The sequence below is a fragment of the Phyllobates terribilis genome, unplaced genomic scaffold (assembly GCF_046119375.1).
Source record: "Phyllobates terribilis strain yellow unplaced genomic scaffold, ASM4611937v1 Scaffold_7__3_contigs__length_470593459, whole genome shotgun sequence".
NCBI classification, from domain to species: domain Eukaryota; kingdom Metazoa; phylum Chordata; class Amphibia; order Anura; family Dendrobatidae; genus Phyllobates; species Phyllobates terribilis.
In genome coordinates this window covers 139,227,237-139,242,665 of record NW_027362767.1, presented here as the reverse complement: position 1 = coordinate 139,242,665, position 15,429 = coordinate 139,227,237, and the positions used below count along the sequence as shown (strand labels likewise).

At 45.4% G+C, this 15,429-nt stretch overlaps 1 protein-coding gene across 2 annotated transcripts in view; it reads right to left on the bottom strand.

The window, feature by feature from the left end:
* The window catches only part of LOC141153973 (NACHT, LRR and PYD domains-containing protein 3-like), a 178,229-nt gene that overhangs the window by 152,288 nt on the left and 10,512 nt on the right, over positions 1-15,429 (bottom strand). For both annotated transcript variants that reach the window (XM_073639302.1, XM_073639301.1), the window contains exon 4: positions 10,558-10,623. In XM_073639302.1, coding sequence (XP_073495403.1) covers positions 10,558-10,623 — 66 coding nt within the window. The remainder of the gene's footprint in view (positions 1-10,557; positions 10,624-15,429) is intronic.

Below are 15,429 nucleotides of genomic sequence, written 5' to 3'. Positions count from 1 at the left end.
ATCAGCCCCCAGCTGTCTGCCTAGCCTTTGCTAGCTATTAACATAGGGGGGACCCCACGTCATTTTTTTGGGGGGTTCCCCCATTTTAATAGCTAGTAAAGGCTAGGTATTCAGCTGGGGGCTGATATTAGTAGCCTGGGAAGCTCCATGGGTATTACCCCCTTCCCAGGCTTCAAACCTCTGCCCCAGCTGTCTGCTTAACCTCCGCTAGAGACTAAAATTACGGGGAACCCCACGCCAATTTTTATTTTAATAAATCCTTTATTTTAACACTAAATGACAAGTACAGTAACCAACACTGTCGCTGTACTTATTATAAATGTGACTGACATGTTTCTATCTATCTAATCTATGTGTGAAGCTCTATTCTTTCTGTTCTAAATTGTCGGGTACCGCTGCTGAATTGCCGGCCGGCTTTTTTAAAGAGACGGTGCATGAAAACACTAATATTTTTTTTACTAAATCCTTTACACTAAATGACAAGTGCAGTAACCAACACTGTCACTGTGCTTCTTATATGTGTGACTGACATGTTTCTATCTATCTAATCTATGTGTGAAGCTCTATTCCTTCTTGTCTAAATTGTCGGGTACCGGTGTATGCCGCTGCTGAATTTGCCGGCAGGCTTTTTTAAAGAGAGTGTCTTCTGAGCAGTTTGTCAGCTTTTGGACACCTTTGCAGGTGTTTTCTATGTGTTTCTATGTGTTTTTGTTTGCCTGCCATTGGTTTTAACGGTGTTCGACGGTGTTCTAAGGTGTTCGACGAACAGTTCCTCGAACATCCCGGTGTTCGACGAACCGAACCCGAACACTATGGGGGTGGCTCAACACTAGTACTGATGTGTTTGTGCGTGTCTGTGTGTTTGTGCGTGTCTGTGTGTTTGTGCGCGTCTGCATGTTTGTGCGCGTCTGCGTGTTTGTGCGCGTCTGCGTGTTTGTGCGTGTCTGTGCGTGTCTGTGTGTTTGTGCGCGTCTGCGTGTTTGTGCGTGTCTGTGTGTTTGTGCGTGTCTGCGTGTTTGTGCGTGTCTGCGTGTTTGTGCGTGTCTGTGCGTGTCTGTGTGTTTGTGCGTGTCTGTGTGTTTGTGCGTGTCTGTGTGTTTGTGCGTGTCTGTGTGTTTGTGTGTGTCTGTGTGTTTGTGCGTGTCTGTGTGTTTGTGCGCGTCTGCGTGTTTGTGCATGTCTGTGTGTTTGTGAGTGTCTGTATGTTTGTGCGTGTCTGCGTGTTTGTGCGCGTCTGCGTGTTTGGAAGTGTCTGTGTTTGTGCGCGTCTGCGTGTTTTTGCGTGTCTGTGTGTTTGTGCGTGTTTGTGCGTGTCTGTGTGTTTGTGCGTGTTTGTGCGTTTGTGCGCGTCTGCGTGTTTGTGCGTGTCTGTGTGTTTGTGCGCGTCTGCATGTTTGCGCATGTCTGTGTGTTTGTGCTCGTCTGTGTGTTTGTGCGTGTCTGCGTGTTTGTGCGTGTCTGCGTGTTTGTGCGTGTCTGTGTGTTTGTGCTTGTCTGTGTGTTTGTGCGCGTCTGCGTGTTTGTGCTCGTCTGTGTGTTTGTGCTCGTCTGTGTGTTTGTGCTCGTCTGTGTGTTTGTGCTCGTCTGTGTGTTTGTGCTCGTCTGTGTGTTTGTGCTCGTCTGTGTGTTTGTGCGCGTCTGTGTGTGTGGGCGCGTCTGCGTGTTTGTGCTCGTCTGTGTGTTTGTGCTCGTCTGTGTGTTTGTGCGTGTCTGTGTGTTTGTGCGTGTCTGTGTGTTTGTGCGTGTTTGTGCGTTTGTGCGTGTCTGCGTGTTTGTGCGTGTCTGTGTGTTTGTGCGCGTCTGCGTGTTTGCGCGTGTCTGTGTGTTTGTGCTCGTCTGTGTGTTTGTGCGTGTCTGCGTGTTTGTGCGTGTCTGCGTGTTTGTGCGCGTCTGCGTGTTTGGAAGTGTCTGTGTTTGTGCGCGTCTGCGTGTTTGTGCGTGTTTGTGCGTGTCTGTGTGTTTGTGCGTGTTTGTGCATGTCTGTGTGTTTGTGCGTGTTTGTGCGTTTGTGCGCGTCTGCGTGTTTGTGCGTGTCTGTGTGTTTGTGCGCGTCTGCATGTTTGCGCATGTCTGTGTGTTTGTGCTCGTCTGTGTGTTTGTGCGTGTCTGCGTGTTTGTGCGTGTCTGCGTGTTTGTGCGTGTCTGTGTGTTTGTGCTTGTCTGTGTGTTTGTGCGCGTCTGCGTGTTTGTGCTCGTCTGTGTGTTTGTGCTCGTCTGTGTGTTTGTGCTCGTCTGTGTGTTTGTGCTCGTCTGTGTGTTTGTGCGCGTCTGTGTGTGTGGGCGCGTCTGCGTGTTTGTGCTCGTCTGTGTGTTTGTGCTCGTCTGTGTGTTTGTGCGTGTCTGTGTGTTTGTGCGTGTCTGTGTGTTTGTGCGTGTTTGTGCGTTTGTGCGTGTCTGCGTGTTTGTGCGTGTCTGTGTGTTTGTGCGCGTCTGCGTGTTTGCGCGTGTCTGTGTGTTTGTGCTCGTCTGTGTGTTTGTGCGTGTCTGCGTGTTTGTGCGTGTCTGCGTGTTTGTGCGTGTCTGCGTGTTTGTGCGCGTCTGCATGTTTGCGCGTGTCTGTGTGTTTGTGCTCGTCTGTGTGTTTGTGCGTGTCTGCGTGTTTGTGCGTGTCTGCGTGTTTGTGCGTGTCTGTGTGTTTGTGCTTGTTTGTGTGTTTGTGCGCGTCTGCGTGTTTGTGCTCGTCTGTGTGTTTGTGCTCGTCTGTGTGTTTGTGCTCGTCTGTGTGTTTGTGCGCGTCTGTGTGTGTGGGCGCGTCTGCGTGTTTGTGCTCGTCTGTGTGTTTGTGCTCGTCTGTGTGTTTGTGCGTGTCTGTGTGTTTGTGCTCGTCTGTGTGTTTGTGCGTGTTTGTGCGTTTGTGCGTGTCTGCGTGTTTGTGCGTGTCTGTGTGTTTGTGCGCGTCTGCGTGTTTGTGCTCGTCTGTGTGTTTGTGCTCGTCTGTGTGTTTGTGCGTGTCTGTGTGTTTGTGCGTGTCTGTGTGTTTGTGCTCGTCTGTGTGTTTGTGCGCTTCTGCATGTTTGTGCTCGTCTGTGTGTTTGTGCTCGTCTGTGTGTGTGGGCGCTTCTGCATGTTTGTGCTCGTCTGTGTGTTTGTGCTCGTCTGTGTGTGTGGGCGCTTCTGCATGTTTGTGCTCGTCTGTGTGTTTGTGCTCGTCTGTGTGTGTGTGCGTGTCTGTGTGTTTGTGCTCGTCTGTGTGTTTGTGCTCGTCTGTGTGTTTGTGCTCGTCTGTGTGTTTGTGCTCGTCTGTGTGTTTGTGCGTGTTTGTGCGTTTGTGCGTGTCTGCGTGTTTGTGCGTGTCTGTGTGTTTGTGCGCGTCTGCGTGTTTGTGCTCGTCTGTGTGTTTGTGCTCGTCTGTGTGTTTGTGCGTGTCTGTGTGTTTGTGCGTGTCTGTGTGTTTGTGCTCGTCTGTGTGTTTGTGCGCTTCTGCATGTTTGTGCTCGTCTGTGTGTTTGTGCTCGTCTGTGTGTGTGGGCGCTTCTGCATGTTTGTGCTCGTCTGTGTGTTTGTGCTCGTCTGTGTGTGTGGGCGCTTCTGCATGTTTGTGCTCGTCTGTGTGTTTGTGCTCGTCTGTGTGTGTGTGCGTGTCTGTGTGTTTGTGCTCGTCTGTGTGTTTGTGCTCGTCTGTGTGTTTGTGCTCGTCTGTGTGTTTGTGCTCGTCTGTGTGTTTGTGCGTGTTTGTGCGTTTGTGCGTGTCTGCGTGTTTGTGCGTGTCTGTGTGTTTGTGCGCGTCTGCGTGTTTGTGCTCGTCTGTGTGTTTGTGCTCGTCTGTGTGTTTGTGCGTGTCTGTGTGTTTGTGCGTGTCTGTGTGTTTGTGCTCGTCTGTGTGTTTGTGCGCTTCTGCATGTTTGTGCTCGTCTGTGTGTTTGTGCTCGTCTGTGTGTGTGGGCGCTTCTGCATGTTTGTGCTCGTCTGTGTGTTTGTGCTCGTCTGTGTGTGTGGGCGCTTCTGCATGTTTGTGCTCGTCTGTGTGTTTGTGCTCGTCTGTGTGTGTGTGCGTGTCTGTGTGTTTGTGCTCGTCTGTGTGTTTGTGCTCGTCTGTGTGTTTGTGCTCGTCTGTGTGTTTGTGCTCGTCTGTGTGTTTGTGCGTGTCTGTGTGTTTGTGCGTGTCTGTGTGTTTGTGCTCGTCTGTGTGTTTGTGCGCTTCTGCATGTTTGTGCGTGTCTGTGTGTTTGTGCGCTTCTGCATGTTTGTGCGTGTCTGTGTGTTTGTGCGTGTCTGTGTGTCACCCACAGACCCAATAACAGGAAGCGAGTGGCGGTAGGGAGAATAAAACGTAATTTTCTCCGTGTAGCCAACGCTTTTCCATTAAGCCGTCTAACCAGGCTTTAAACCCTATTTACCTGCAGATTACCCCTATATCTGCAGATAAATAGCGTTTTTCAAGGTGACAAGTTACCATTAAAGGGACTCTGGCAGTAAGGAATGACTGTTCGAACAAAGTCCTGCCGCTTGGTGCTCCACAGCACGGCCAATCATGTAACTATAGTACATTATAGAAAAGCATAACAAGTAATAAAACCGTTTATGGTGGGCTGTAGTGTGGGCCCCTAGAGTCAGTTCCCCTGGTGGGCCCTAGGCACCCCAGTCCGACCCTGCGTCTATCAATGAGGTTAATAGACCCAAGACTCTCACGGCTTCTTGAATTGGATCCTGAGGACAGTGCATAAGGGACTCCACACTGGAAACAGTATTCGGAGCTCTTTGGGAAAATACACCCAACATCATCTCTCAAGTATTTATTAAAAAACTAGGAACTTTATTCGATTTGCAATAATAAGTTGGAATTTCTTGAAATTTATGAGAAATACATGATCTTCTAGTGTTTGAATCGTCATCTGAAGATGTGTCAGCAAGAGATCCCTGGAAGATGCAAGCACTAGCCAGTCGCCTAAATAAGGAATCACTGCTACGCCTTGAAAAAAGAAAGAAAGAAAAGAAAGAACTTTTGTGAAAACTCGGGGAGCCGAGGACAGGCCAAATGGTAGACATGTGAACTGTAGATGGAGGGTTTCTTCACAGTCTCAATTCAATCATCAGAAAACATCTGAGTTCTCAGTATTGGAATATGAAAGTACGCATCTTGAAGGTCTAATGTGGCAAATAAATCTCCTTCCTTGATTACTGTCAAGATGGAACGTATGGTCTACATTTTGAATTTTTCTATCAGAATGTATTTGTTCAAGAAGTTCAGATCTATGACTAGTCTGAATTTTCCTTCTGATTTGGAAACGGCAAAAAATCTTGAAAATATGCCTTTGAACCTTTGCAAAGAAGGGACGGATTCTAAGGCGCATTCTTTTATGAAATCTTTCAGAAGAGAGAGAATGACCAGGTTCTTACCTGGATTCAGAAGAAACCGATCTGGTGGTTGTTCCTTTAGGCCTTGGCAGTATCCTGGCTGAATTACAGAGAGGACCCAGGAATCTGAACAGGCTCTTAACCAATGAGAAGTAAAGATGGATAATCTTGCGCCCACAGTAATTGACATAGACCTGGCATTATTGGTTGACATTACCTGATTTATCCTCATGTTTCTCCTTGAATGACATGTAGCTTTTTTGGTCGAAAATGTCTGGAGGAAATAAAGAGATTTGATTGTTTCTGAGAGAGACCCCAAACTTAGGACAATATTTATAAGAAACCCGTCTAGAAGAACTAGAAAATGAGATCCCTTTGTTCTCATTAAGGGATGCCAAAATGTTATTTAGTTGAGGACCAAACAGGCTACCTGGATGGAAAGGCAAGGAACAGAAGTGCAATTTCGAGGATATATCCCCAGCCCACTGCTTTATGCATAGTGTTCGCCTGGCCATATTCACAAAGGATAAACATCTGGAAGCAAACGTGATGGCATCTAAAGGACAGTCACATAAAAATTCCACTACTAATTTCATAATTGGCATATCCTGAAGAATACTTCCAAAATACACATTCTTTCAGATCATCAGATAATTGGCTAAGCCAAAAATGGAGAGCTCTGGCCATGAGGACCATTGCCATCCCTGATTTACAGACTAAAGCTGCTGATGAATAGGCCTTCTTTAGTAATGAATTTTCTTTTTTTATCCATGGTATCTCTTAATAAAGTTGAGTCCTCTGATGGAAATGTAGATATTTTGGACAATCTTGCTAGTGCAAGGTTGACTTTCGGAGAAGAATCCCAGTCTTCAGAATCATTAACAAAACAGACTACACTTTTTGGATCCATTTTTAGAGACTTTATTTAACTGTACCATAGACTTAATCGCTTTAAGGAGCTTAGAAGAACCCACTTTATGGAACAGATAGAGATCTTCAGATGAGTCAGTAAGAATTTCACCTCCAGAGAGAATAACCATATCTGATTCCTCTGATGATTTATAAAAAGGAGATTTCAACTTGCATTTTTTTTGCGGAATTAGGAGCGACTGATACCTTTTAATGGCTAACTGAAAAGATGTTAACAAATTGCAAGCTTTCGAGACTACTAGGGTCTCTTCATCAGGCATGGAATAACACAAAATCTGAAGAGTCACATTTATGCACAACAAGACACAGAAATAGTGCAATAGATAAGACAAGTGACTAGAAGCAGAACTATCATTATGGTAGAGGCGGTAAATATTGGAACAGTTCATAGATAAGGAGTGTGAAGGTTTTATTGTCCTGTGACTGAGGTCTGGTCCATGATTGTGATGCCCCCACAGGTCTGAGGAGCACATTCCTTAGTTGATGTAGAATGAAATAAATCCGTGCAACACATTCATTCCTGTACTGAGTGTGTCAAAGGTTGTCATAAGTTTGTACTCCCAGACACTCCCATACATGTATCCTGATAATAGTTATCTGGTAGGGTTTGTTCACATGAACAGCATAGTCTGTGGTGCAATTATCGCTTCCTTTTGCCAAGTTTCTTAGGGCTAGTCATCTGTGTCACACAAGAGAAAAAACACATATATGAGGAGAGTCTATGTAGGAGGTATATAAAAATAGACAAAAAGTTGCCTGTCTGCATTGTCCTGCTTCACAGCAGGACAATTATAGAGGAACCTCTGCTACTAGTAGAACAACCACTCTGATATGATGTAGTACTTTCTGGCTGTATCAGGGCAGCAGATCGGCAGGGTGAGCCAGGATGCAAACACCGTGCCTGGAATCTGAACGCTACAGGTCTCGCGATGAAGGGGAAGACTTTCGCCGACGCTGACCGCGGTAAGACCACCCATGTAGCACAAGAAGACTGCGCATGCACCAGAGTAAAACGGGATGGCGCTTACTGCAAGATACCACTGGTGTTCAGCGGTAGTTATACATACCCTTCACTCCGTCCGCTCCTGAAGAGAACAACCCACTTATAACCCAGCTCCACAGCATAGGAGGTATCTCAAGTGGGCAGGGGGACTGTATGCAGAGACCACTCACTGTTCCAGTTTTTTTTTCTCATACAAGGTCCAAGAAATCAGCTAATGTGGATGTGAAACACACAGATACACACCTATGCTAAGACAGAATAAAAAATATATATATTTTTTGTTTTAGTGGTTAAAAAAAATTCAGAAATTTGTAAAGGAAAAAAAATTGGTTTATATTGACACAGACCTGTACCTTTTCTCTTAGATTTCCTGTGACGCAGCAGCATGAAGGTTTGCTTTTTGGCGTGGCAAGTTGAGACTTTTATTGATACCATTTTGGGTTTCGTACAATGTATAGATCATTGTTTATTGTAGTCCTATCTGCCATGATAACCCATTGGAGACCTTGCATCGCTTCTCGGGCGGTGAGGGGGGAATGATGTGCCCTTAGACAGTGTGCATTACATGTCACACGGTGGTATTTAAAGCACCACTTCAGCGTTTTTTTTTTATTGTACTGCTGGAGTGGTGCTTTAAATGTAATTCCTGTCCCCTGTCTCATGCTAACCTGCCACTGCCTTCATTGTTTTCCAGCATCGCTTCCGTTGGTCTCTGGCGAAAAGTCACCTGCCGGCAGCTCCAGTGTTTCGTGGAACGGCGCGGAGGTAACTCTTCAATACAAGTCTATGAGACCCACATTCTGGCTCTCACAGATTTGCATTGAGAGCTTGTGACGTACAGTGGCATTGAAAAGTTTGTGCACCCCTGGTCAAAATCACTGTCATTGTGAACAGCTAAGCAAGTTGAAGATTAAATGATCTCTAAAAGGTCTAAAGTTAAAGATGACACATTTCCTTTGTATTTTAGGAAGAACAAAAAAATATATATATGTATTTTTATTTTTTTTTCATCTTTTACAGTTTAAAAATTACAAGGAAGAAAAATGGGCCCATGCAAAAGTTTGGGCACTCTTAGAGATTTGTGTGCTCAGATAACTGACCAAGGTTTCAGACCTTACTTAGCCTGTTAGGGTTATGGCTTGTTCACTATCATTCTTAGGAAAGGCCAGGTGATGCAAATTTCCCAGCTTTATAAAAACCCAATCTCCTCTAACCTTGTGCCAAAAAAACACAGGTGTGGGTTCTTCTAAGCAGCTGCCTAGCACTCTGAAAATGAAAAATGGTGGAGGCCCACAAAGCAGGAGAAGGCTATTTTCAAGTTGCCCTTCCTCAATTCGAAATGTAATTAAGAAATGGCAGTTACCAGGAACAGTGGAGGTCAAGATAAGGTCTGGAAAAGCTAGCAAAGTTTCAGTGAGAGCTGCTCTTAGGATTGCTAGAATCAGAACCCCCACTTGATTGCAAAAGACCTTCCGAAAGATTTGTCAGACTCTGAAGTTGCGGTACATTGTTCTACTGTTCAGAGACACCTGCACAAATATGGCCCCCATGGAAGAGTCATCAGAAGAAAACCTCTCCTGCATCCTCATGATAAAATTCAGTGTCAGAAGTATGCAAAAGAACGTCTAAACAAGCCTGATGAATTTTGGAATCAAGTCCTGTGGACCAATGAGGTTAAAACAGAACTCTTTGGTCACAATGATCAAAAGGTACAGTATGTGCGGAGAAAAAAGGGCACAGAATTTCAAAACAACATCTCGCCAACCATTAAGCATGGGGGTGGATCAATCATGCTTTGGGGTTGTGTTGCAGTCAATGCCACGGGGAACATTTCACAGGTAAAGGGAAGAATGGATTCAATGAAATTTCAACAAATTCTTGCTGCAAATATAACACCATCTGTAAAAAAGCTAAAGATGAAAAGAGGATGGCTTCTCCAAATGGATAATGATCCTAAACACATGTCAAAATCCACAATAGACGACCTCAAAAGGCACAAGCTGAAGGTTTTACAATGGCCCTCACAGTCCCCTGATCTGAACATCACTGAAAATCTGTGGTTAGACCTCAGCGCATGCAAGACGACCCAAGAATCTCACAGAACTGGAGGAATTGTCCAAATAAGAATGGATGAAAATCACCCAAACAAGAACTGAAAGACCCATGTCTGGTTACAAAAAGCGTTTACAAGCTGCGATACTTTCAAAAAGGGGGCGCTACTAGGTACTAACCAAGCAGGGTGCCCAAACTTTTGCATTGGCCCATTTTCCTAGTTGTAACTTTTAAAATGTAAAAGATGAAAATATATATATTTTTTGCCTAAAATACAAAGGAAATGTGTCATCTGTAACTTTAGGCCTTTTAGAGATCATTTATTCTTCAACTTGCTTATGACAGGGGGCTTACATTTAAAATGCAACTCCAGCGTTGAGAAAAAAAAGCGCTGGAGTGGTGCTTTAAAAGTTAACAGCAGTGATTGGAGTTTAGCTTTTATATGCAGATGCCGGCCAGGCATGGTGCAGGCCCAGCTCCTGAGCTCGCTCAGTATAACCACAGCCATACATCACATGTCAAAGGGGTTAAACATGTCTAAATCACATGGCATGACGTAAACATTGGCACAAATTAGGCCATAATTTTGGCATGTGTAGCTTAGTGAATCGGCCCCAATGTTTGCCTATTGTTTAATTTTACGAAAGGAGACTTTTTGTAGTGTATTACGGTATATTCTAAACTGCTGGTCCTATAAGTCACTATCAACCCTTTAATGAGTCTTGCATTATGACTTAGGATAAAAACCAAATAATTTCCCAGAGGAGCATTGCACGGCGAATAAGCCTCCTTACCTTGGCATGCCGGAGCCTGTATGTCACTCTCCACAAGGAGAAACGTTACCCGTTAGACCTCAGTCCAGAGCCTCTCACCTAGCCAAATCAGATCTCATACTTTGCACTGATGAGGGCCAACAGCCCGAAACACCGTGTCTGCAAATTGAGATTCTGATTTGGCTTTTATCCTAAGTCATATTGCACGACTCGTTAAAGGGTCGATTGTGACTTATAGGATTGCTGCTTCCAATAGGTGGCGCTATAGAGTTCAAGTCCTCTTCCTCTTTTAAGAGGAAATTTGCATATTTAATATATTGGAAGGGGACATTTGTATTTCAAGTTTTATTTTCTTTATAAATAAGGAGCTAAAAATGGGGAAAACACAATCCGGGGTCATTTTTTTAATAAAACATCCATCCATATATACTCAGATGCTTATAGGGAGGCGATGTAGTAATAAACTTTCGTTTCTAGAGAACCAGTTAATATTTTCCCACTTACCTGTCAGCTCTGGGGGAAGTTGATGTCCGTTTTCATCCAGAAGGATTTCCGCCACCAGAGTGTTACCTAAGAAAAATGTTTTAGTCAATTTTGCAAAGACGTCATCATTGATGCACCATGTTTTTTTTTTGTGCGAAGATCAAACCACAATTCTGGTGCATTTAGCTGAGTACATGGCTCATATTGACTGTGTCTATAACATAAGAATCACATCGTGCTGCAGTTTTAAGACCTCCATACACACTAGACTAAAATCTGCTGAACAGTAACAGGAGTACTGCACTTGGTCACTTGGCAGCTTCAAAGAGGGCTACGATGAACAGGTTTGACACTACCTACTCTGTTTTCAAGATCCCAGGGGTAGCCCTGGCCTTCACCCTTTAATCCCTACACAGGGATCTGGACTTAACTAGGACCCCTAGTCTGGGTCACGGAGTTAGCTGCCCTTTGGTGGTGCAAGCTGGCAAGTAGAATAATCTGGTAGCCAAGTCAGAACCAGGAAGTCAGTACAGAGACAAAATCACAAGGCAGGAGAGTAGTCAAAAGACAAGCCGCAATCAACATCAGGAATGTCTACAACATACGTGTCAAACTCCGACCCGTGGGCCAAATCTGACTCGCAGGGTGGTTATATTTGGCCCGAGACAGCAGAACCGCCATCCCTATGTGTGGTCATTATTCTGTATTGAGGACTATGTGAGGCCCGTTATACTGTATGGACTATGTGGTGCCCATTATACTGTCTGGAGGACTATGTGGGGCCCATTATTCTGGATGGGGAGGACTATGTGGGGCCATTATACTGTATGGAGGACTATGTGGTGCCCATTATACTGTCTGGAGGACTATGTGGGGCCATTATACTGTATGGAGCACTATGTGGGGCCCATTATACTGTATGTGTAGCACCCTGAGGATTCGGCTGCTACAGGGGTATTGCACCTCAACCCAGAGGTGTGATATTCCACTCCCGGGTAAGGATGGAGTGTGGAACTGAGCTCAGAAAGCTGCATGCACTACACACATCCCATTTCCGAGGAGCAGACCAACGGTACTCCCACTTAGAAATGTGCAGGTACGACCGAGTCTGTTCCTGGCTGGAGTGGGAGGGGGGTGGTACATCCCAGTAGTGTAGGGGCAGATAGGGGGAGCAGCCTGGGTAAAGTTAGGAGCTCATTGGGTGCTGGTCACCTGAGCTCACACATAGAGGGAGTATTTAAGGTGGGCACCATCTAAGAACAGGGTCAGTCTGTGAGAGGTCAGTCAGTCTTTTGCAGAGTCAGAGGAAGAAAGCAGAAGAGCAGAGCAGCCCCAGAGCAAGAGTGAGAGAGGAGAGAAAGAAAGACCCAGAGGGGGAGACAGAAGGAACTCTGAGAACCCAAGTACAACCCTAGGGTGAAGAGTTGGCAACAGGGTACCGGATCCCAAACTGGTGGGGGCTAAAGCATACCTCAGCCAGAGACCGGAGGCCGTGGGCAGCATCTGCCACGGCCACCCACCACATCCACCCTGAAGGCAAACCACGTGTAGGGTCAGGGAACCCAAGGCCAAGGGTCTCCCAACAGAAGGCCCGAGGGAGCTGGACCTAGGTGGATCCCTGGTGGGGACGGCCAGAAGAAAGGACAAGAAGGAGGGCTCAGGGACACGCTCCGGACTTGCTTGGGGGTTGGCTGAATCCAGGACCTGGTGGACGCAGCACGGCTCGGGTGGTCACTCAAGGCCGGAGTGACCGGAATATCTGCAGTAAGTAAACACCCTGAACTGCACAACCCGACTCTGTCTTTAATTATCATCTACGCTGCACCACCACAACCCCCATCCTCTGCACCTGACCCCCTGAGGCCATACCCCTCCCGTTGGGGGTTATACTATCTAAAGCTGCACCAACACCATCAGCCTCAGCGGACCCTGCTGCAGCGGCGGCCGTAGTGACCGCAATCCAACGGGTGGCGTAGTCGACATAACGAACTTTGTAACATCTGTAGGACTGCCACATACTCTGAGCTTGACACCCTGGGCACGGACCGGGTCACAGCCACTCGGAGACTACAACCCCCATCTGATCCGGCTCCGGGTATTCCCCTAAAGAATATGGCCCAGGGGGCGCGTCATATGGAGGACTATGTGAGGCCATTATTCTGTATGGAGGACTATGTGGGGCCCATTATACTGTCTGGAGGACTATGTGGGGCCCATTATACTGTCTGGAGGACTATGTGGGCCCATTATACTGTATGGAGCACTATGTGGGGCCCATTATTCTGTATGGAGGACTATGTGAGGCCATTATTCTGTATGGAGGACTATGTGGGGCCCATTATACTGTATGGAGGACTATGTGGGGCCCATTATACTGTCTGGAGGACTATGTGGGGCCCATTATACTGTCTGGAGGACTATGTGGGGCCCATTATTCTGTATGGAGGACTATGTGGGGCCCATTATACTGTATGGAGGATTATGTGAGGCCCAATATACTGTATGGAGGACTATGCAAGGCCCCATATTCTGTATGGAGGACTATGTAAGGCCCATTATTCTGTATGGAGGGCTATGTGGGCCCATTATTCTGTATGGAGGACTATGTGGGGCCCATTATACTGTATGGAGGACTATGTGGGGCCCATTATTCTGTATGGAGGACTATGTGGGGCCATTATACTGTATGAAGGACTATGTGGGCCCATTATTCTGTATGGAGGACTATGTGGGGCCCATTATACTGTATGGAGGACTATGTGGGGCCCATTATTCTGTATGGAGGACTATGTGGGGCCATTATACTGTATGAAGGACTATGTGGGCCCATTATTCTGTATGGAGGACTATGTGGGGTCCATTATTCTGTATGGAGGACTATGTGGGGCCCATTATTCTGTATGAAGGACTATGTGGGGCCCATTATACTGTATGGGGACTATGTGAGCCCCATTATACTGTATGGAGGACTATGTGGGGCCCATTATACTGTATAGAGGACTATGTGGGGCCCATTATTCTGTATGGAGGACTATATGGGGCCCATTATACTGTGTGGAGGACTATGTGGGGCCCATTATACTGTATAGAGGACTATGTGGGGCCCATTATTCTGTATGGAGGACTATGCGGGGCCTATTATACTGTATACTGTTCGGCCTGCGACTTTGCCAAGTTTTTCATTTTGGCCCTTTGTGTGTTTAAGTTTTACATCCCTGGTCTACAACAAGCCAAAGCAGGATACTGAGAAGTTCTCTAGGAGCAAGTCAAATTGTAACTGGCAATGGACTGCAGGCTTTCAGGAGCTTAAATAGCATGCAGCCCTGCCCAGGCCACACAGAAGGAGACACACACTGAAAAATTAACTCCTGATCTCCCAGTACGGTCAGAACTACAAGTATCTGACAATTAGTACAAATCACAAAAGGTCACATAAATATACTTCCTGAGTTCACAATATAACGCACAAAAAGCTCAGGCTCAAGTAGCCCAGCTTCAAAGGAAGATGAATAAAATATGTAGATAAAAGATTAAATTTTATTTCCAATCTTTAAAATCAACAAATAATTAAAAAATAATTAAAAAACAGAGACCGACAGGGCTAGAGGATATACATATTTATACTCACATGAGGAGGGAAGGAACCTCCTCATGTGAGTATAAATATGTATATCCTCTAGCCCTGTCATGATTCATGGGGCTATGTTGTATAATTACTTTGTATTTATTTGAGAAGCTGTGCTTCCTGTTATTCATGTATGATGTTGATGGATGGAACCCGAAGGTCTCTGTTTTTTAATTATTTTTTAATTATTTGTTGATTTCAAAGATTGGAAATAAAATGTAATCTTTTATCTACATATTTTATTCATCTTCCTTTGAAGCTGGGCTACTTGAGCCTGAGCTTTTTGTGCGGTATAAGTATCTGACAATATGGAACTAGAGTAGTTGCCTTCCATCATCCACAGCAAGAATGCAGCACTACCTGGTGACAGAACCAGAGACAAGAAGGGCAGATACCTGCACAGATGTCACACGAACCCACCATTATCGGCAGGATCATCTGGCAGTCTAATGTGTATGGGGGGCTTCCCGACTCTCCCTTGACAGATGAAGTTGAAGAAGAGAAGAATCTGGCACAATGGCTTTACAACAACTAGTCCTTCTGTTCTCTGGGAGAGAAGCCACCACTAGAGGAATCTGGCCATTTGCACTCTGGTAGAGAACACAGGAGCACTCGGCAGACACAAGCATTGCTGTGTATGGAGGAGCTGGGGCACAGAGCTGTCAGAAAAAAACATTTTTGTTCTGCAAAAGTAGTAAAACATAAAACAATATATACATATTATAACGGTACCAAGTACAAAGTACTCTTTCTTGTTATTTATTTGCATCATACTTGGCTTTCTGCACAGCCATAGGAATCGACGAGCACATATACTGAGACAAGCACAGGTCATTGATAAGACTGGATGGTGTGGTGCTGTTACGCTTCTCTTCCCGTGGATGTGTGTATGTAATATGTATGAACATGTGTATAATTTGTATGAATGAATATGTGTATGTGTGCATAATGGGCATAGTGACAAAGTCACTGTTAAAGTGCTGGAGGGGAGATATGTTTAAGCCGTTAGCTTCAGTGAACTAAAACCATTAAATTTCCTCCAGCATGTTGTTTGTTGAGAGGGGTTAAGTCCATTTGTAAAGGGAGTGTTTTTTTGTGAATGACCATTGTGAAGGGTGGGAGGTCATTCACCATATCTCAACCTCAGAGTGTGGTCTGGGGAAGTTTAAATATTCGGCCAGCTGAGGCATTCAAAGTTCAGAGTCTGGAAAAGTTAGTTCCAGAAGGGAGCTTGTGTTTGTTCCTGAACCATGTGGAGTTGCTGAACT